General features: G+C 42.2%; 1 protein-coding gene across 1 annotated transcript in view; it reads right to left on the bottom strand.

Annotated features, from left to right (window-relative positions):
• LOC119727448 overlaps positions 1-21,677 on the bottom strand; it is a 57,111-nt gene that overhangs the window by 31,283 nt on the left and 4,151 nt on the right. Inside the window, exons 2-3 of the mRNA XM_038199329.1 lie at positions 21,364-21,512; positions 5,531-5,623 (exon numbers count right to left, since the gene is read on the bottom strand). Of these exons, the coding sequence (XP_038055257.1) occupies positions 5,531-5,623; positions 21,364-21,512 (242 nt within the window). The remainder of the gene's footprint in view (positions 1-5,530; positions 5,624-21,363; positions 21,513-21,677) is intronic.

The raw sequence follows: 21,677 nt of genomic DNA, 5'->3' as shown, positions 1-21,677 counted from the left end.
CGCTTAGCATAATCAGTTTACATGCTAAGTAAAGATCAGCTGAGTACCATGTCATCAGGCAATATACATCGCTTCACATTGTTTTTTGCTGGTAACCTGTTCTTGCTTAGAAACGGAAATTGGCCTCTGCTTGGTATTAAACGGCTTCAGGTTCAATGTACGGGCCAAAAAATCTAAAATCTTAAAATCTGGCAGACTGTTTGCTGGTACTCGGCAGGTATGAGGTGCGGATTGGAAACAGATGGATCGTGCTTGACCTACTTGGGTTGGGGTTAAGCGGGGAAACATTTCGGGGACAGTGCGGGGTGAGACCCACGGAACAGGCCCCCTGTCAACACGTATACAGATTTGAAGGCACTCCCGTGTCATTCTCGCTGTATCCACTCCATGGGGAATGGAAAACACTACAAGGACAAGATGTAGCGCTCCATCAATGGATAGGTTAGTGCTGTTTTCATCGATGACTGTCAAACCTCGACTTCAGCGTCAAACTTAGGATAACAGAGTTAAAGCCACTCGGCGTATATTTGAGGCTGCGACTCAATGTTGGTCCCATAACCAATTGGCGGCGAAACCTCAAAGCCACATCCAGAACGGTTGACTCCAGTTGACCAATTCGTCGCTTCGAAATGGCTTAAAAGCCTCGGCCAATCAAAGCAGCCACACCCGGACCGAAGTTTGAAAATGGCCACTAGCTCACGCTTGAATATAGATAATTAACTAAAAGCCAAGACCTGAAAATAGCGTGCATGCGGGACTTTTAAAAATTGCCTATGGTATCCCTCAAGAGACATCACGTGATGCGGTACCCCAGGTAACAGCTTGCACATGCGCAATAGGAGACTTTTGAAGCTCTTGGTGGCAGCAAACACACATGTCCTTTCTACTGGGTGCGTCATTTTAAACATGCGCACATAAGGTTAATCATGACGCAAATACTTGCAAATGACTGGTGTGTTTGCGACCACCAAAGCAGCCCAAACGTCTCTCATTGCGTGCAAGACTCAACAAGATCTCCATCTACGTCTTAAGTCCCTTTGATTGTGCACGCTCACTTATTACTAGCCTTGGAGAGGTCTATTCGTTGAGTGCACCTGACTTCAGTATAGCCCAGATTCGGAAGTTGCCTTTCTCTGACGCAGAGACAGAAATATCGAAACAGGAAGAGAAACATTAACCGTTAAATTCCTTCCCTGCAGGCCATGCAAACTTTAAGCGTCCTTCGGCATGTTGCCCAATGTATATATTTTTAAACACTTTCACCCTTTCGTGTAAAACATCCGTGTTGTTCCACGAGGCATGACCTATTTCCATGGGGGGGGGGGCTCAGGAAATTAAACTAAGATGTTAATGCAGTACACATTGCACAGTGTTTTGAAAGATTAGGCTACAAGTTCCAGTTGAAGCAAAACATTTAGATGTTCGATGTTTCGAGCAGAGTGTTCTGTTCGTCTTCGGCAGAATTGATACAGTACTCGGTAATATAGAAGTATACCCATCATAATGTGTGGAGGACAAGGATGAGATAGTCGAGACACTTCCATCAAATTAAAAACCAGTTTGTTAAATCCAACATAGGCCTAAGCCAGTTTTCACCAAAGTGATCACTTTCCCACTTTACCTAGTGACGCACTAAAAAGAAATTATCACAACCTTACACTAACACGAAACGTCCCGTACACTTCAATTGTAGATTTAAGTTGAATTCCATTAGCCGCATGGGTTTTTTTAACACCTCGACTCGTGAACACACCTCGTCCCGACGTCCAAGTCCAAGCAGAACAATCTGTGCCGTGAAACGAGGCATATTGGAGGGGGGATTATTGTTTTAGCTGCTGATGTTTTCATCGAGCATGAAATGTGATTTCCAGGACTCGTCTACAGGGAGCTGTTGGGGGAAGGAATGCCGGGCCGTTTCTTCCCGCACGAATGAAGGCAGGGGAATCGCTCAATGGCCACGATTAGTTGGGTCCTGCTGAAAGACCGAGGCGACGCAGATCTCCAATTTGAGGTTCAGTCGTCACCTCTGGTTTGAGGCGACAAAGAAGTCCGTGTTTGACTTTGGCGTCAAAACTCTATCGTCATTTATTCCAAATCTGTCCAGTTAAAGGAACGAGTGAAAGGAAAAATCAACTGTTACAATTCACTATTCCATTAGAAAAAGTCAATAAGTGAGTTTTAGTTTTCGGCTATACATGATCGTAAAAACACATGCGGGAGTTACCAGCAAAATTACGAAACCATCGGTCGAACTTGAAGAACAAACCTAGAAGAAGCTGACAAGAAAATGTGGGGGAGGGGGAGTATCTAAACTTTCATTGTATTAACCTTCGCTTGTAGATACATGTCACATTGTCCAGAACAATAATCACGTCCCTCGTTTCATTGATGCTATCACAAATGACATTTCGAAAAAAAATTTAAAGTCGAGGTCCAACTTTTTTCCTCAAGGCATTACCTTGTCAATACGAACCTTGTGAGCTGAGCTCTTAGGTCATCCCAACGTCTTATCAGTTGTACGCAGTTGCTCAAGTATTGTTTGTGTTCTTGGTGTTGATGTAGAGAAGACATTTAAATTGCGGGTTAAGTTGGATCAAGCTGCTATTTAAATTTTACTAAAGTTTATCCAAACATATCCGAAAAGGGATTATCAGAAGACTGTAGAAACAACATCTGAAGCGGAAGTCCAATATCTCCTCACAGGAACTCCAAGGTTCACAAAACACCCACGACCGACGATCCGAAAATAAGCAAATCCTGACGACATCTGTCAACTGCTTGAGCACAGTCTGCCCGGTATTTTGATGAGGACTGTTTAAAGTTCACGTCTTTCAAGACGGGAGGAAGACGGCCTCGATCTCCAGCCTCATATCGCAAGTTCGCGCCGTGCACGCCGTTAAATGGCAGGGAGGCGAGGTCAGCAATTTGGGTTCAACAAACGGGAATATAAACCGTTACATGGACGTCGCCATCTTGTTTTCTATCAGCACAAAACCCCATTGAGAGACGATATGAGTTCTCACCATTAAATTTATGCAATATGTTATCCAAGATGGACAATCAGTGGTGAACGACCTTTAACAAAATACCATTGTTCAACTTGTGCCGATGACTTGCAATTCCACAAATTAGCCAAAGCAGTAAATAATCAATTCCAAGATTTCCGATTTCCCGTTAACCATTTTCCAAAACCGTAGGCCATTTTTTTAAAAATAAAGTCTACGCACACGTATACTTTCCCGACATTCAAAGGCGTAACACTCACGAACTATTTCACCTATAAGCGCGGGAAAATGGGGTCAATAACCTTTCAGGTCGCGGGTCACAGACATAATTCAGAGAAAACATAAACCCGCCAACAAGCCCATAAATTCAGCACATAAATTGCGGCTGTTAGTGATCGAAGCCATGCGTGGATGTCTGAAAAACACCGTGACCTTCCCGTTCGTACATGACGGTGTGGTAGTGGTATAATGGCCCAGAACTTCACCAGAAAGAACCTTTGCGGAGGAAAATAAGTACGCCTACCTAAACTTTTGCCTCGAGCTATCGCAAGCGGTCAAAACATTCGACTGCGCATAGAAATGCATGTGCAAACTAACACTATGTTGGATGCAGAATTGGAAAGTGCTAAGGCAAAAATGCTATGGACTCCGTGCACAAGAGCCCTCTCAACAGTGAAAACGACAAAGGGCCCCGATATTGAAGGACACCTGAGCGCCATTGCCGCCGTACGTCCACGCTCATGTGCGTTCCTCCCACGAGCAGACGCTTTTACGGGGTGTGTGCACATTCAGATGCAAATTGGTCGCGTGCGACTTGCGCGCGCCATACGCGCGCGCGGAACCAGTGCGCGCGGTTTGTGTCTTTCACCGAGTCTGGTGAGTAGACTAACTAAACATCGCCATCTACTGTCTGTGCACTGCATCCGCAACAAGTCTCGCGAGAATAATAACGATCATACTGGTACGCATGCGCTATGCTCTCTTTATTCGATCTGCGCGAGTACCTAAGATATTATCTTTTCAGCCCAAGCAAGAAGTGCAGCTATCTTCCCCATCGTCAGTGGAGAGCCCTAAGTCAGTGACCGGGGGTGAGATAATCTTATCCTCCTTGCACATGATGCTAGTCAGGATGTCTGGCCAATCCCCCCCCCCCCCCGTCAAACAGATACAATCTCTAATTAATCTGTGCGTGTCACTGGCCAATTGATGTAGCCATTTCGGTACTGACGTATACAAAAACGAAATTTTCTTATGAATAAGTTAGGGTGCGTCATTCCAATCGGATTTCATGGAAATTTGTTAATTTTTATTTTATTAAGGCAGATTGCATAAAATCGAATTTCGACGTTCGGTTCTCTGCTCATTTGGTTTTTGATGAGCCTTTTGAAACTCGATCATTCCACCAAATTCCTTGCAAATTGTGAAGGCGTATTACAAATCGATTCGATGCTTCAAATTTCGGCTGCCCGCCACATAAAACTAAAACCTCATCAGTCAAGCAATAATTTGTATGACAACATTATATTAGCTATAGCATGGCAAAACTGGCAACAGACATTCATTTTTTTTTCAAATATAATATTTTTGGGGGGATTGTTCATATTTCCAGCTAGTAGCGTGACACTCTAATTCAATTTAACTAAAAAAAGACGAAATTTTTCTCTATGCATGCATGCAGGTTTCTGTCAGCTAAGGTCATGTTTATGCAGGTTTATGTTAGCTAAGGTCAATGGATAACATGGAACATTCGGCTTCCATTATAGCAGGGCCAGAGTTCAAGGTGTCCTTGGCAAATGAGACTTAGTCTGACTGACTACGACATCCCCCATGTGGTATGCATTTTCCTGGGAGGCAGATGTACAATGTTCATCCAGGGCCCCAAACATAACATGGAATAAAAATGGAGAAACATTTACACATCCTGTAAAAGCTCCAGCAGGCAGTGAGCACCGGTGCGAGATTAGTCTTGAAACCAGCGGTTGTCTACCACTCCCATCTCACCCAAGGACAGATCATCTGTCCGGCCTCGGTCCATTTGGTGAGACATGAAACTTAACCAAACAGTTTCTATATACAGTCATGGAAATATACAAATGGTACAGCCTTTGACGGATAGGGCCCAATTTCACGGCGCTGCTAAGCAAAAAATAATTGCTTAGCACAAAAAAGCCTGGCTAAAACTCCACGTGATTTTTAGCGGCCTATAGCTCGCAACATCTGAATACTAATCACAAGCAATATACATCACATGGAGTTTTGGCTGGTATCCTGCTTTTATAAGCCAGACTTTTTTGAGCTAAGCAAATTTGTGTGCTTAGCAGCGCCGTGAAATTGGCTCCAGATGTGTGCAGTGATATTGCAAGGCATTGTGGGACAGCTTACATTCTCGAATAGGGATTTCGTTCAGCGCAAAACTCCCACAATGCACCATATACCTTCACTGCACATTTCCGGTCTGCAGGCTATCCGTAAATGGGTCTAATATGGTCTTCAAGTACAATGTTAACGTTTTTCTTTGAACTCACCTCTTTCGCATGAGGTTCCAGTGAAGCCACTGTCGCATTTACACCGGTTGGGTCCCACGCATGTACCATGTACGCACTTGTCTTGACAAATCGCTGTATAAAACAATCAAGTATTATCATTCATTACAATACGCCATTACCAGAATAATGGTAGAAACATCCAGTGGGCTCTTAACAAACATAATTAAAAACTATAAGCTTAATGTACAATTGATAATGTCATCTTTTGCTTACATTGTGATTGTTGTTCACTCAATTTACCTTCACAGCTTGGGGAAATTGTGAAGGGGAAAAAATGATCACCGACAAACTTGATGATCTAACATCAGATCAAAAATCTTTAACAACGATGCAGTTGAGTTTTTTTCAAAATTAAATACAATCAGGTTCATAAATAAACTCCCAACAATGCATTACCTATTATTATCAAGGATGCATGAAGCACACGAAGCATTAAAGCAATGCAATACTCCCCAAGGTGAAACACAGGATGTTGGTTTTATTTGGTTTCCCACGAAGGCTAAGGAACTGGTTTTGATAACCCAGCAACTGCGATAAAAGTCACGCTGTGGCATTTACGATACCGATGGGGTATCAGATTCCATCACAATAGGGCCCACACGTAATTTCTATTGTTGTTTCCACGAATCTTTATCATATTGTTTATGTGTGGTTTTCTTTTTTATCCGCAGCCCAGAAATTAATTTCATATTCTTTCATCGAAGCATGAGCAAAGCGGCCTTGCCGTGGCTTCAATGCCACGATTCCACGCTGTGCTTTTCAATGTTGTCACGATTGATCTTTTCTGCTGCACAACCTTGGCAATGTTTTGTCACATCACATTCGTTATCCTAAAGGGCTTACAATTACATTGCTACCTTGTGTAACTGTGGACTACGCAAAACTGTGGGGAAAACTCTGCAGTATATCTACATCATTATTGTAGTTTTGAACAACTTTTCAATCATGACTTTACGAGGAAGACTACCAACTGCTTCGGACCAAACTGTGTCCCCAGAATATACGGTACAGCAATCCACGGTTAGCTCAAGTTTGTCACGCAAAATGTTCATTATATAAAAGGCCCAAAACTCTGTTGATCAGTTTTATAGATAATGCATTGCTACGGTAAATGTTCTGGGGATACCATACATATCTCACTGTAATCATGTTATTGAAAATAACATGACTACAGGTGCCAGGAGAAACCCCATTAAGATCTTGACACAAGAATAACAAATCAACTTATCATACGGATGGAAGGACGTCACATCAATGACATTTCTTCACAAGCGATTCTAAAGGGGAATTGTTAAAAGTCCGATGAAGCATTATTGCATTTCCGGGCACAGTTCAACGCCACGCAGATATCATACCAAGGCCTATCGATTTCTTCTCATAATGTTGTTGGAGAGAAAATGTTGCGTGACAATTTTTTCTACTTGAAGGTCTGTGAATACAATATACGTCAATCACATTTTGAGCACCGTGAGTGTTCTGCCACTGCTTGCCATTACCACGAAAATTGAAGCTTGCTTATGTAATCTGGTTAGTGAAGAGTGCAGCCAAAGCGACGTCTATATAATGGAGTAGTGACTGTGTTTAAAATAGAAACGGTCCTGAGAAAAATCAGAGATCTTAACTCGAGGTTCTTCTGAGTTCTTCTGATGACGGTCTGGGCATAATGGCCAAAACGTCGAGTCAGGTCAGTTTTTCTGAGAATAACCGATTTTTTAAAGACAATTTCAGGTTTATATACCCACAATTTCTGCAAACTCCGTCACATCAGTGGAGCAAATTTGATATAAAAACTGCATTTCAATTCCAATAATCTCTGTCTTTGTTCAATTCCATAAAAACATAATTAGCCTAATCACAAAACCTCAAACGTAAACTAATCAACTCGGGTTCAAAAAGCACTTGCGTACACTGGGTAAGCCATCGTCTGAAGCCTGCGGCTATTTCAGTCTATATATCCGCCAGTCATAATTGTGTTTACCCAAAATACTGGTTTATCTCATTAGAGACACCGACCAAAAAATAATAAAGGCTAACGCCCCAAGCGACAGCAGAGAACAGCCGTTTCATAGCGGTTTTTCAATTAACTTGTACACGTCCATGTATGTGCATTGAAAGAACTGGATTTCCTGTAATAAGTTGGTTTGATAATTACACATGAGTCATTTTGTTCGGTCTGCAGTTAAATGCTCTGTCATTAAAACAAAGGAGTTGTTGGGGCTTACTAAACAACAGTTGTTTCCGTTGATAAAATCATTGTGATTTCGAAACTTAAAACAAACAGGAATGGCTGGGATTGCAACACTGTCTTAATTGCAAGCATCTACTTTTTCCAATGTCGTTGCAAGATTGAAGTTTTGCTACCCATCATTCCTAGCACAAACTCCAACTTTCGAATTACTTATTATACTTTTCTTGAAAAGGTCAGTTTTTCAATGTACATGGTGTAGCCTATGGAATATCCCCTTGAACAGCAAGGGTATATGACGTGCGAGCAGATTCGGTGATTAATTATGCAAAACAAGACTGCGCCTTGACCTCGAGATTCTGAGCAGTCACTCAGGGGGCGCCTTTTATCGGGTCTTCGCTAAACCCGTTGGTGTATTACAAAAACATGGCATCCAAATTCAACAGCTTAGTCCACATTTCTGATCGAAATGACGTCACAGTTTCTTAAGTCGACTCTGATTGGCTGGCGCGCGGGGTCTCACACAATTTGCATGTTATTAGCATGGGCGTCGCCAGGATTTTTTCTAGAGGGGGGCAAAAAAATTGTTTTGCCAAAAATGCTTGCATTTCTCAACATATTCTCGATTTATCAGTTTGAGAGGGGGGAAGGGACATTTTGCCCCCCCCCCCAACTCATTAAATGTACACCACTTTGTCTTCGCGCCTCTTTTTCTTGTCTTTTTTTTTCTCTTTTCTTCTTCTTCTTCTTCTTCTTCTTCTTTTTTTTGTTGCTTTTCCGGGGGGGGGGGGGCAAGTGCCCCCCTTGCCCCCCCCCCCCCCTCGCGACGCCCATGGTTGTTAGGCTATGTCAGACGTTCGACCGTGGCTCGCTCTGCAAACGCGAACGTCTAATCATGGAGCCATGTGTTTATAGCTCCATGGTCTAATCATCAGAATAGATTGGGGCGGGAAACCCAACATTTGATTACAAACAAAAATATTTGCACGTGACAGCAATCAATTATAGTTTTGATGTGACATTGAGAACTGCCCTCTCTCTCTATACGCCTACACTTGTCTCAGGAGAGTCCACATTGTTGATATCGATGAAATTGCAACAGAACATACATTGAATGTTCCATTATGAGTGGCTGAGGCAACGCGTGGGTATTTATTATATCATAATTTGCAATTATTGTCTTTCCATCGGCATGTAGTGATTTCCAAATCTGAGAGTTTCTACGAACTAGAAACAAAAACTTGATCTTGCAAAGTAGTTTAGTTTCGTGCAAGTATGCCTACCTCAGTGGGGCATCTCGCACTGAATGTTCAATCGGGACAATGGAATCATTCCCCGGCTGGTTCCGATCAACCGTCACCCGTAAATCATTTTTTGCAAAATGGCGCGACCTCTAAAATTACTGGTTAATCCAATTCAAATTTGACACCTATAGGTATGATCTACGAGTCATGAAAGGGCACCCCGGATACCCCCTTAATAACAAAAATAGGTTGTCACATTCCAGACATAAAGTGGGAAAGGTTACTGTTGCCAACTAAAATGAATGTCATGCACATAATACACGGTTCATGTGCAATAACAGCCGCTATAATAGAAGGTATTGTACACCGATCGCTTCCGCTCACTGACAGCTCTACAAGGTGCCGACCCTCGTGTCACCCTATTTCTAAAACTTTGGGTTCCAAAAGGGAAGTGGCGGTCTAGCGTGTCTTTTTTTGTGGGCCTGCACTGGTTTGTCGATTAGCTTGAAATCCGTCGGACACTGTGGGTTTCTTATAGCAGCTGTTTTGACCGCACGGAACGGAAAAAATAGTCTGTGGGTTTGGTTTTGATGGGGGCGGTTTAAAGGTGGCGAGTGTTTTTGTACTCAAAGCTATTCTTTGTTACGCATATAACCACTATACATGATGCTTAATCCAGAGTTTTATTTCTGCAATGTATATATATATAGGTGGGAATGGCTGACGTCATCCCATGAAAACATCTATTCATTTGCACACCAGTTTTCATCGGTTGCTATGTGTCACCATTCAGCACTCCAGATTCAAGAAACCACTGAGTTTCAAGAACATAGGTCTGGGAGCTAGATAAGCAAATGTAAAAAAAAAATCCCGGATGTCCTCGCCCACCCATAGTTTGCAACAGGATCAAGTGGTATCGCCTCTCACAATGAACAAAATTCGGCGATATAAAAAAAAATATACCTTCGTTACAAAGTTTTCAATATTTTTATAGGTAATTATAAACCACGACATAATCAAGGATTTTTTTATACTGAATGTCACAATGCCTGACCCGTACAGCAAAGTACATGATGTAATGCATCAAGACACGTCAAAGTAACTCTTTCGTATAAACGGGAGCGCAAGGCCAAAACATAATCGTACCAATGCACCTTTAGAGCGCCATAAAACCAGCAGTTACAATTTCCCCCGGAGATTTCGACGTGACCACATTAATGCATCCTATGCCATGCCACCACCTGCCACAAATTCCCTTGCCTTCGTGCAATCAAAATGAGATGAAGTATATCGTTATACGATCCAGCATCCTAACCCCGACTTCTAGTTTGTTGTTTTCTTCTTCTTCTTCGTCATCTTTCTCCTCACCCAGAAATCAAAGAATTGACCTCGGCCGTGTCCTGCGGTGCAAAAATTCGACGGGTCACCGTCGTCACGGCATTAACAGAATAACTACCCAGCTTGTGTTTTTATTCTTCAATTTGTCTGCCCCGTCAGAGCTACCACGGTAATTCTTTATTTTTTCCCAGACAGTGGAATTCTTCTCTCCCCGCCTTTAAAGGGCCCATGCAATGTCATTTTTTTAATACTATGCTTGCAAATGAACCTTTGTGTCCCATTTAACCTCATGTCTAATTTTCGTTTTGCCATTTTGAAGGGTATTTTGGCGCCTTTTTGGTTTTTATGCTAATGCGAATTTCCATATTTATGAGCAACAATGTGATGTCATTTCAGGCAGAAACCCCAATGTTACAGCTATTTTTGCACAAAAAGTTGCCAGAATTTTGGGTACTTTTGTGTCGTGATATTTTCTTTTCGTGATTCATTGTTGTGTCAGTACATGGCAGTAAAGTCAAAGAGCAAACTTTTCTCACAAATGTTTTCAATAAGCAAGGTTTTGGGTTCACAATTTTAACAGAAAACCCATAAACTGAACTGTGTCTTCCTGAAATGACATTACAGCATCAGCGCCCTCATTTGTCCTGAAAAGCACGCACAATTTTAAATGTTTAAAGAAGTGCACTTTTAAATTAACAATTAACCCCAAAAAAGGGGATGCCAAATAGTTTTCATACATTTTACGAGGGAGATAGAAAGGTGCACAAAATTTGTTCATGAGAAAAGAAAAAAATTACTACATTGCCCTTTTAAGCTGTGGTTCTATACCGGTTTATCATTTCTTTAAGCATTTGAAAGCCCTTCCGATTTTGAAATTGAAACATGATCATTTTTAAAATGAACAAGAAAAAGCTGGTAACCCTAGTCCCAAAGCGCACAAAATTCTATTCAATCGATTCAGAATGGCTTTTCACTGGAGGTTCTTTCATGCATGTGGCCTATACACACAACGGGCCGCATTGAGCCCATTCATTAGCTTTAAATACGAGGTGGTACTATTTCAAAAGTTTGGGTCAGAGTGAGACTGAAGCAAGTCTAAATCACAGGTGACAGTCAATCAAATGAGTCGGTCAGTCAGTCAGGGAGTCACCCAGCTTCAAAGTGGATTATAGGCTGACATCCCCCTGACATCGGCAAAGGACCCTAGCCGGTTGGTTGGTTGTGTGAAAGTAATCTGTTTGGTCACCTGGCAACACAGCATAATATTGAACACTCTTCACCGCCCAACGTCAAGGCCACAAAATCATCAAATTAGTCTTTGGTTCGTGTAAAAAGAACCTCTGCTCTACACAAAGCAAGCCCATCTGTTGCTTAACTCGCCCCCGGTACAAAACCTGACATTCGGAGATTAAGGGTAATTTTTCTCGGGGAAGAACAGACACAAATCGATGGACAAGCAGAATTGCCCTTGAGCTCTCGTGCCGATGATAAGCCAGAATTACCCGCAAGGGTGCAAAACAGGCGCGAGCCTGTCATGCCAACAGGATGCACATCAACGCCTCCTTCAGATGATTTTCGGCAAAACAATGAAAGACGAAACCGCAAGCCTACACCCTCTTGTCTGTTTTACGATCTTCTCCAAATTGGAGTCTCATTGCACAGTGTGAATGTTTTATTGATGACTATATGACTTTTAGAGACAGCATTTATCACAGGTTGATCGGCGCGAACCTGAATTCGTTTGATATTCTAGGAGTTTTTTTTAACCAGACATGCATTTTTAAAATGTGTAATTTGTTCGGACGTGTCATTGTAGAGGCGTTCGCCCGCTTGCACCTGTTCAGCTAAGTACACAAATAAGTCATATTGGTAATTGCCTTGTCAGAGCATGGGTACAAAAAGCTGGAGTTTGGGGGAATTTGGAAGCAGGATTTGGCCAAAACTGACAAGTCATACGTAAGATTGGTGCGAACTTAAAATACCTAAATTTCTGCGGTAACGGTTTTAACATTTCAGTTGCTATTATATAATATTTTAATATTTTTCAAAAATAAGTATATATGACGGTATAAATATGATAGAATCTTGCAAAGAGTTTTTTTCATTAATATTAACCTTTCAACTGCAAATAATTGTGAAATTAAACGTCTCAATGATCCTCATAATACATTGCAACCTGTTCATAAGTTGGAATTTTGCGTCGGGGTGATGTAAATCAATATTAGGTTTTGCCATTCACCGACGTATAGACACTGGTTACTCAGTGTGTTACCTCCCGAGTGAAAGTTAAAAACAAAAATCACTCGGGTGGGACTCGAACCCACGGCCTCCTGCTTTCTAGTGCAGACGTCTTACCACTCGACCACCGAGCTCTCAATTACATTGCAACCTGTCTGCACGCCATATATGTAGTTTACTTTTTAAAGCCCAACTGACATTTACGTGAGGCCGTTCCAGCTGAACAGGAAAATTAGTTCAGGAAAAAGCTAATACCGACGGAGCAACCTTTAAAAAATATGGCCGTGCATATTTGCACAAAATAGTTTTGAAGGATGCACCAATTTGGATTGAAAAACTCTCGAGGAGGGTCTTATTGGCAATTAGGGATGAACCCGGCCCAGTAGGGGTGCACTGTTATGACCGGGGGAAGTGGGGGGTATACGATGGAGGAAAAGGGCTAATTTTCTTCACTCGACGCAGGAAAAAAACGGAGAGAAACTATTGAAACAAGCTGTTGAAAAACACGGAATGCCACGTGGAGATAGCGAGTAGCATATGCGTAGAATGAGAAGAACAAACCAATATCTGGTTGATTTAAAAATAAATATGGTCGCCGTGGGAACTAGTTTGTTGTAATTTTGTTCCCATGATCTGGTTTAATTATGTATGCATGCGTGCCTCACGGTGGATTGAAAACGACTCGAGACGAGTCTAGCTTGCTTTACCAAAGACGAATACTCATTTAGTTCATCCGATACATCATTCATGTTGCGTATAAACGAAAAAGAAATGGAAAGAACAGTATGTACTATATGAAACACATACTTGGAGACAACTTTAGCAGACACAGCACAACAGATGATGAAGTTTTTTATGACATACTACAGCATAAGTTCAAACTGGTGCAATTTCCGGAACTGAAGCCGTTTATAAGAGCCCAAATGTTAACTTTTGACTCATGAGCCTGCACGGCACATTCCATGCAGTCACATAAATGCAGTCTTTATAAGCTTCTTGGTATTTCAATAGGCGGATGCTGGAAGAGGAAACACGTCGAGCACGCACCCAAACATCCAAATTCCGCTTCCCGTATAAACCAATCAATCATACCTGAACTGCAAGCAACCCTCAGACATGACGGACATAATTAGATTTATGGAAGATACACGATGTATATGATCGGATAAGGCGAATGGTGCACTGCTCTTCACGGTACGTTTTCCAAGTAAAAGTTGAGTCGGATGTTGCGATGTTGAAACCTTAACCGAAGATTCGATTCAATATTAAGGACCGCCGGAATAGCTTATAAGGCAGATTATCTTACTACTAATACCAAAGACTAGATCGTCTTTTAGTGTGAAAATGGGTCACTCATGAAATAAAATCTTTATTAGTAGCATTTGGTTCAGTATTTGTTCAGGGACAGCGCCCCAGCTGGTTTTGGAACGCTTGTCGTCCATATAACTTGATATCTGTTCAGGTAAGACATGCATTCCAATGTGTCGAATTTGAGGCATAGGCCGAAAGGCATCCAAACAATTAAATGCATGAAAATAGCAAGATTCATTTACTCACCCCTAAGCAGCACCAATAGCCTAATGCAGAATACACAATGATATGCGTTATTCCTAACAATCCCCATCCAGTCAAAATCCAACGCCAGGGTTTGTTGGAATTTGTTAGAGTGAGTACTGCACTGGTAAACTGATCATGCTTTACATTGGGTTAGGCAAACCACCAATAATCAGAGTCCAACAGTTTTTGTGTACAGTTTACCATATGGGGTTGGAATCTGTAGGAGTGAGGACGGTTCCCGGTAAAACTCTAGGGGTTAGGGTTCAAACCGTTTACCAATGCCAAGAGGCAGCGAATCTTCCACAAATAAACGGGACAAAACAGGGTACATTGTTCACTGATTTTTTTTTTTAATGATGTTACGTCAACATGTGATGTAACTCTTAATTATGTTGTTAGTACCTTGTTTCGGTCTCTGAATTAAAACGGAACCTTTCAAATGGCCAATGAAATTCGCGTTGGTAATTTCCAACTGATTGGTTTTCATGGGTTCCCTTGGTTGATTAACCGAGAGGAGAAAACAAATCCACTTAAATCAGGAAGAGGTTCTGGTGGTAAATATATCCTGCTCATATATGAATGTGGGTGCAGTTAGCGTGGAAAATGAGGATTCTATATTGGGGATTGTGGCGAGACTCGGCCGGCCGGAAGGCTATAATTCGGCACGGCGCGTGTCAAAATGGCACAGAGGGGTCGATCAGATAATAGCAGCTAATCCCAATTCCCGTTTGATTGCACGAGTGCATAAGCATGAGTCCAAGCTGAAGCCATGCCCCCTGGAAATGGAAGAGCCAAGTGAAAGCACTCTCTCCAATATAAACGTGCATTATTATTATATTGTTATGATGAATACATCGTTTTTGCCACTTACGGATTTCTCAAGGCATCTCGAATCTGCCTGATACATGTAAGTTAACTCTCAAACTGCCACAAACCACCTTCAATGTTCACCACACTGTCTTTAACACAGTATATGCCTACTTGGATACTGTCAGAAAGCTAAAGAGATTGGGTGATAGACTCTGCCACAAGTTAATGCTATTTGAAAAAAAGTAATCAAAGTTCGATTTAGTCTTGATTTCAAATTTTAAAACTAGTAATTGGACTTGTATCGTCGATTTGTGAACGACCTATGGAGGTTGGTTGCATCGCTGGATATCAATAGCCGCGGGTGTTGCAATGTGTGCCACGGAACCAGTCTTTTTCTTAATGTCGTAAATCGACATCCCTAAACCTCGGTGATAATTACGCGTAGTTCTAAAAAAAATTATGAAATATACTCACAACTCTCCAAGGTGTTTGAGACACCCATCAAATTAAAGCTTATTTCATCATCTTTCATTTTCTGTTCAATTTTCGGGTGGTAATCCGATGACTTTTGGGAGGAAATTCCATCCAAAGATGATCCCCCCTAAAAGTCGCCATCGCCAATTTTGAAAAATGATGCCTGCTCTCCATTGCAAAATTGAGCAATTTTAGGGCCTAATTTCATCTGAATTTCACAGAAATACGAGCTCACACTCCTATCTCCATGTGCACGGCTTCCACCCATCTTTTTTTTTTTTTTTTTTTTTTTTTTTTTACAAACCTTCAAGTTCATGGCCAACAAAATGCTCTATTAGCAAAGCATTTGAGGGCATGCAAATCGTGATTTGTACCGCGTAGGCAATTCTGGGCTTTTTTACAGGTCTGCACCCGTAACCACGGGACGTTTGTGTAGTGCGACCAGAAGCGCGCAGGCGCAACGTAAGTCAGAACTCGACCACTGGTCAATTAGTCGACCTTGATCGAACGTGACCGTCATTTTTGAGCAAATTTCAATGCCACCACAATTTTCAATCACGCCACGGAGACAAAATAGCCGTAGTTAATTAACACACCGAATCAAACCGAGGACACATCGAAAACTTTCTGCTCGGTTGCGCATGCCCCGTTCTGGATTTGTTTGCGATTTCATTTTCATGGCCGATTGGCCTGGCTTTCCAGCCGCTGATTAGGTTACACTCGACATGACATGTATGAAGAGTGCACTCGGAAAGTGGGTCGATGTTTCTCACGGTTCTGAGGTAGTGTTTTGTATGAGTATTGGGTAGTTGGGAAGTTGATAAAATGGTGTGTAAATTCTACACTGGAATAAAGCACCCGTGTGGTGTTAAAATGGACTAGGTAGCCAATCAAGATCCGTATAGTGTCAAATGAACACTGACATGTTTCCGTTTTCCCCAGTGTTTATTTTAATGAAGTATTAATAAATCGGCCTTTTCTCTTTCTTTTACGAACTTCACATCACGTTAATTTCACCATTATTTGCGAAGCTTATTTGCAATCATATTTCCTGGAAAAAAAGCAAGCGAAACTCCAAAGGAACGATACCACACCGTACATTGCCGTGAAACCTTACCGTGTTGTGCAAAAAAAACCTTCCCGAACACTTAAAATGAGCTGAGCCATGCAAAGTCCTTTTATTAAAAATATAAACGGGTGTAAAAAATTCCACACTGGTTGCCAGAAGAAAAACTTTGTTCATATATCATAACGATAGAGCGCATGAGGCAGTATTCGGCATAACATTGCAAGCCGGGAATTTGACATTATTTTCTTATCATACACCAAAACCCACAGGCACAAAAACACTGCATCCTACTTTGTCGAAATACTTCATATTTTGTTAAAGTGAAGCCCTCCCATGCCCACATCTGGAACGAATAAAAAACACATGGCAATCGGTTTCATATACAGTATCATAAGCGCGTAGTGAGATACCAAGATTAAAGGGTTTCTGAAGTTCTCCAGGTTCATGGCCCGCGCGCGTGCTCAGCCGATTGGTACAACTGATAGCGAGCGTGTGTGTGTTCCCCCTGTCTAAATGACATTCCTGAGATCCTTCTAAATGGCAGGTATTTGGAGTTGGAAGACTGATTGCACTTGACAGGGGTTACGGTAATTATTTTGTCTTCCCTGCCCCGATTCGGAAAACTTTTCGAGATGAGCGACAAGGGAACCCTAATATAGCTCTGAAGAAATAACAAATCCATTACATAAATGAAGGTAAGTTGGTCTGTACGTGGGGCTATAAAACATAGCTCCATGGTCTGTATCTACAAAACTGTGCTGCCAATGCTAGCAAATGCATGATGACTGTGTTCGATGTCTCGACAAAATGCAATCAATCATAAGAAGGTGTCGAAGAGCACGCCAGCAAGGCGGCATTAAAAAAGTTAGATCTTCGACAAGTTCAAGGGTGCCCGAATGGAATTATATTAGCTGAGCTTTTTTATTGAGAAATGCAGCCGAAATGTTATAGATTTATTTGATGTCTAGAATCATGTGTACAATTATTGTTTTGGTTCAACACTCTAACATGTGCCTGATTTCATTGAAAATCCCACAATATAGCTCTGTAAATGAAAAGAAATAGGCATTTCCACGTCACTTCTTTCAAAAATGTCGTGACAATGTCGGTTGATACATAGAACAGGACACTGTTCAACTTAAAAAAGTATCAAAACATGGACGTAAGTGGTCTCAATGGATTGCCATAGATTTTGTTTATCAGCTGAACTTCTAGAAGACCCGTGTAACTCCGGGAGTCCACGATGAATGCCATTAATCGAGCAGGGGGGTATGCCGTAAAAAAATAACCCAAACCCCGGGCAGCGTCAGCCGCAGACAGCTATACAAACAAATCCTCCGCGGAAAAAAAATATGTGAGCGAAAATTATTTCTGTATGCAACAGGTCATTGCGTTTTTACAATGGTATAGAGCTGCAACTTCAACTGTCGAACATGAGTAGAAATAGAAAGTAGATGTTGTTTTGACCTTCACTCATTTTTGATACATTTGCCGAGCAGAAGAAACTGACACTTTGGTTTTTAAAATGGAGGACCGGAGCCCCTATCATCAACTGTGTTTGTGACTCACCAATCCGGCACCATGTCAGTCTCTATTTCTGTTCAGAGAAGGTGAAAGGTCAAACTTTAAATACTTGATGATATGTTTGTTGACTAGAACAACTACCATTGCTCGGCTCAAAGAGAAATATCTAGGGCGGCGCCGAAAATGACCGAGTTTCTGCGACACTTTGGCATCCACTTTCGTGAATAATATCAACTAGAAAAGGTTCTAACTCGTTCGTGTGTTGTTTTTGGACACCGAGGACACAGTGATATAGGAAGACATCATTGTCCTCGATTGGTAAACGATGTCCTCGGTTGGAAATCGTGTACAAATCAAATAAGAACGGCTGTAAAAGGCTACTTTGAACGTTGCAAGAGGTCAAGGCAAGTTGCATTCAAAAATCGGTTTGAAAGTTTTAAATGGTTATAACTTAATGGCTATAGGTTCCTAAATTTTCTGAGGTTTTTTTTCTACTGCAAATTCTGGGTGTGAGCAAGACTAGCAATCGCCGCCTATCCCATAAGCGATGGGCACGACAGGGTTTGGCAACTGCTTACGTGGCACGTGGTTTTGCACTGCAAACCAAATACCAATTAGATGAAAGATTGCTCACACGACTCAAGAACAGGTGATAGTCAAGAGAGGAAAAAATTGTGACTGGAATCGTCAACGCGCGAACAGCTGGGCGCGAGCGCCGTGAACATGCAGCACACCGAAATGTCACGAAATCGCTTCAGGACTCTAATTCTGGTTGATATGGAAGAGTAACACATGGCCAATCCTTTCAAACAATACTGACAGGTGGAATCCAGAAACCAAATGCATTCTACACAAAAGTGCACATTAACTTTCACTCAGCTAGGCCACCAGGCCCCCTACTCTTTTCGATTGAATAAGAAATTGACATTTCTCTTAGTTAACACTAGAAACCGAATACACTCTCACACTTACTTATATTGACCTTAAATACACAAATTATGCTTTAATTTTAAAACTGAAGTTCTTGGCAGTTGGATAGTGCAAAAGGGCGTTGCTCATTACATTACCACACGTTCGGCATGGGCAATAATTCAATCTCCAATGTTGACGAAACTGATCACTTGTGGTTTTATCAAAACGGGGTACGCCTATCGCGCACTGCCCGGGTGCTAACATACCACCCAGGAGCACTTGTCGACGGAGTGCGAACAAGTTCGGCTAGCTTCATTCGTGCGCACTGTACTGAAGCATGAAGCTATGTGTTTTATAGCTCCATGACTGAAGCGAACTAAGGATGGACTAGGATTTTGTCTATGGTCGTATCTCACCAACAGCCACGCCCATGGTAATGTACAGCGGGAGCAGGGGCGGATCTAGCTTTCTCGAACCGGGGGGGGGGGGTGATATGAAGGGGGGGGGGCTGAGTGAAGGAGTGTCGAAGCCTTGTCCTCGGGAACATTTTGAAATCTATGATGCTTTCTCCTGCATTCTAAGGCAATGTGAGAATAATTTTTAGGAACTTTATCATTCCATTTCGGCCCCCATTTTACTAGTATTATAACATTAGTCAGCGTCTGCCCCTATAGATCCACTACGAGGGAGCCAGGGCCGAGAAGTATGATGTTTGGAAAACAGACTTCCACATTAATTATGATAACAGCGCGAAGGCGCAGCATGCGTCGCGACCAACCACTGGATAACCAATGATCCTCAATCGAACTTGCCCTGACAGAAAACGCGTGCGTTCGAAATCACGGGCCTTCCCGATTTTCAACGAGGTCAAACGTGACTGCAGAACCGAGCTAACGTTGCAACTTCCAAGCGTCATTTGAAACAACACCCAACGAAAGTAACAACAGATACTGCTTATAGAAGCGGCAACTTTCATTCCCACTCTCAAAAATGTGCCCACGGATGTCGCTGGGCGTGCCTAGTAATGTGGTATACAGAAAAAAGGTCCACCCAAACGAGTCTATAGTTGGTGGGTTTTTTTTTTACACCCACTCAATAAAAGTTTGTACAATTTTTGCAAGGCATTTTGACAAGCTCAGTGGGTCAATCCTTGAGGATGAGGGAGAGAGTGGGCCGAAGATAAAGTCCTATCCATGCCTACGGCTTTTTCGTGTATCGCAGAAATCTGGTAAGACTGCCATCCGGTCAAAGAACTTTGCATCTGAGAGACAATTTTGTTTAAACATTGGATAGGATGTAAACGAACACAAAACAGCCATCGTGTCGTAAATCTGTGCTAAACGACTGGGGCTGTAGCTCAAGTTGGAGTTTATTTTGGAAAGTGTCGCACGTGGGGCAAAGAATACTATTATACTAAGCTTAGCCTCGGCCTTCAGGGGTGTCTTTTTGGTGCATGACGAACGCCCACTTTAAAAACAGAAGTCTGTAGAGTGACACCCTAGTTTACATACCGCATTATCCTCCATTATCCACAAATCTGTCGTTTCTGATTGGACAAGAATTATTTGTTGTTGCCAAGTTGGGCACAACTAAAACTAGCATTACTAAAACTTCGCTTCAAAATTAACTTCTCTAGGCACGCGAAGAACCTTCTTCCACCACAAAAACAATGGTTCACGCGGACACATAACAACCACAACACAATTACATGTATTACAGATTGGAAAATCTCGCTCCCAGTGTGGCTGACGTGAACTGACAAACACGATAACAGATTTCAAGCTGGTATTTCCGCCTTCTTCCTTGATCGTTGTCAAACTTATCACGCACACTGCAAGAAAAAAAAAAGCGTCGGCCTTCCTTCTCAAGAGTGGTGATAAGCGGCGATCACTTCCTCAAGGAACCCTGAACTTTCGACAGTTTTAGTTCTCTGCCCTTGTTTTCCTCCCTGAAGATGTACATAACAGTCGTCACCGGCTTGCACTCTTTACAAAAATGCAATTAGTGATTGACAAGTGAAGAAAGCATTTCCGTTACTCTGTGGCGATCAGATTACGATCAGGAAACTGACTCTTTCTCATTTTGAGGAGAGTCCCCCCCCCCCGGAGACATTGGGATTTCGTGTAGGAAATGTTTGGAGACTTAAAAATAGATGTGTTTTGAAGAGAGAAGGCTAATTCTTTGGGCCTACAGCCCGATATTACCGCTTTTATGAGTAATGGTTGTTAACTTTTTACCCAATCGACCGTAGGCAAACGCGTCTACTTCAGTGGTTAATATATTGTTTCCTAGTAATACACGATATGAGGAAAGGTATGCAGTTCATTATGTATAGAGTGCGCAAAGTCTGTCTGTTCCTTAATTACCCTATGTTCAGGGGAAGTGACAATAATACCAACGGTGCTTACTGAGAGACGACCTGGCTACGTCTAATAGTGTCCAAATCAAGTGTGGTACTTACGCGAGCAACCGCCGAAGTTGTCTCTTTTCCAGCCGTAGCAGCAGCCGAACTGGCTCCGGCCGAACTTGCACAGCCCCGCCCTTCCTCCGCCTCCAACGACTGGTCTCGATTGGTTGGGAAGTCCTGGCCGCCTGCCAAGGATTTGTTGTCTATAAATAAACGGTAAACGATTTTTTAGAAACCAATCGAAAGTTGGAATGGAAAAGGGGAAGTTGACCTGACATTTCCACCCTGACAGGAACTCTATTTTTGAGAAAGATCCATGCCAGGGTCGAAAGGTCAGGCCGTTTAACCTTTTTGATTTGTTTATTCCA

This window comes from Patiria miniata, unplaced genomic scaffold (genome assembly GCF_015706575.1).
Source record: "Patiria miniata isolate m_02_andy unplaced genomic scaffold, ASM1570657v1 HiC_scaffold_20, whole genome shotgun sequence".
Taxonomy (NCBI): domain Eukaryota; kingdom Metazoa; phylum Echinodermata; class Asteroidea; order Valvatida; family Asterinidae; genus Patiria; species Patiria miniata.
Note: the sequence above shows the minus strand (reverse complement) of the source record. Positions and strands in the feature narration are given on the sequence as shown.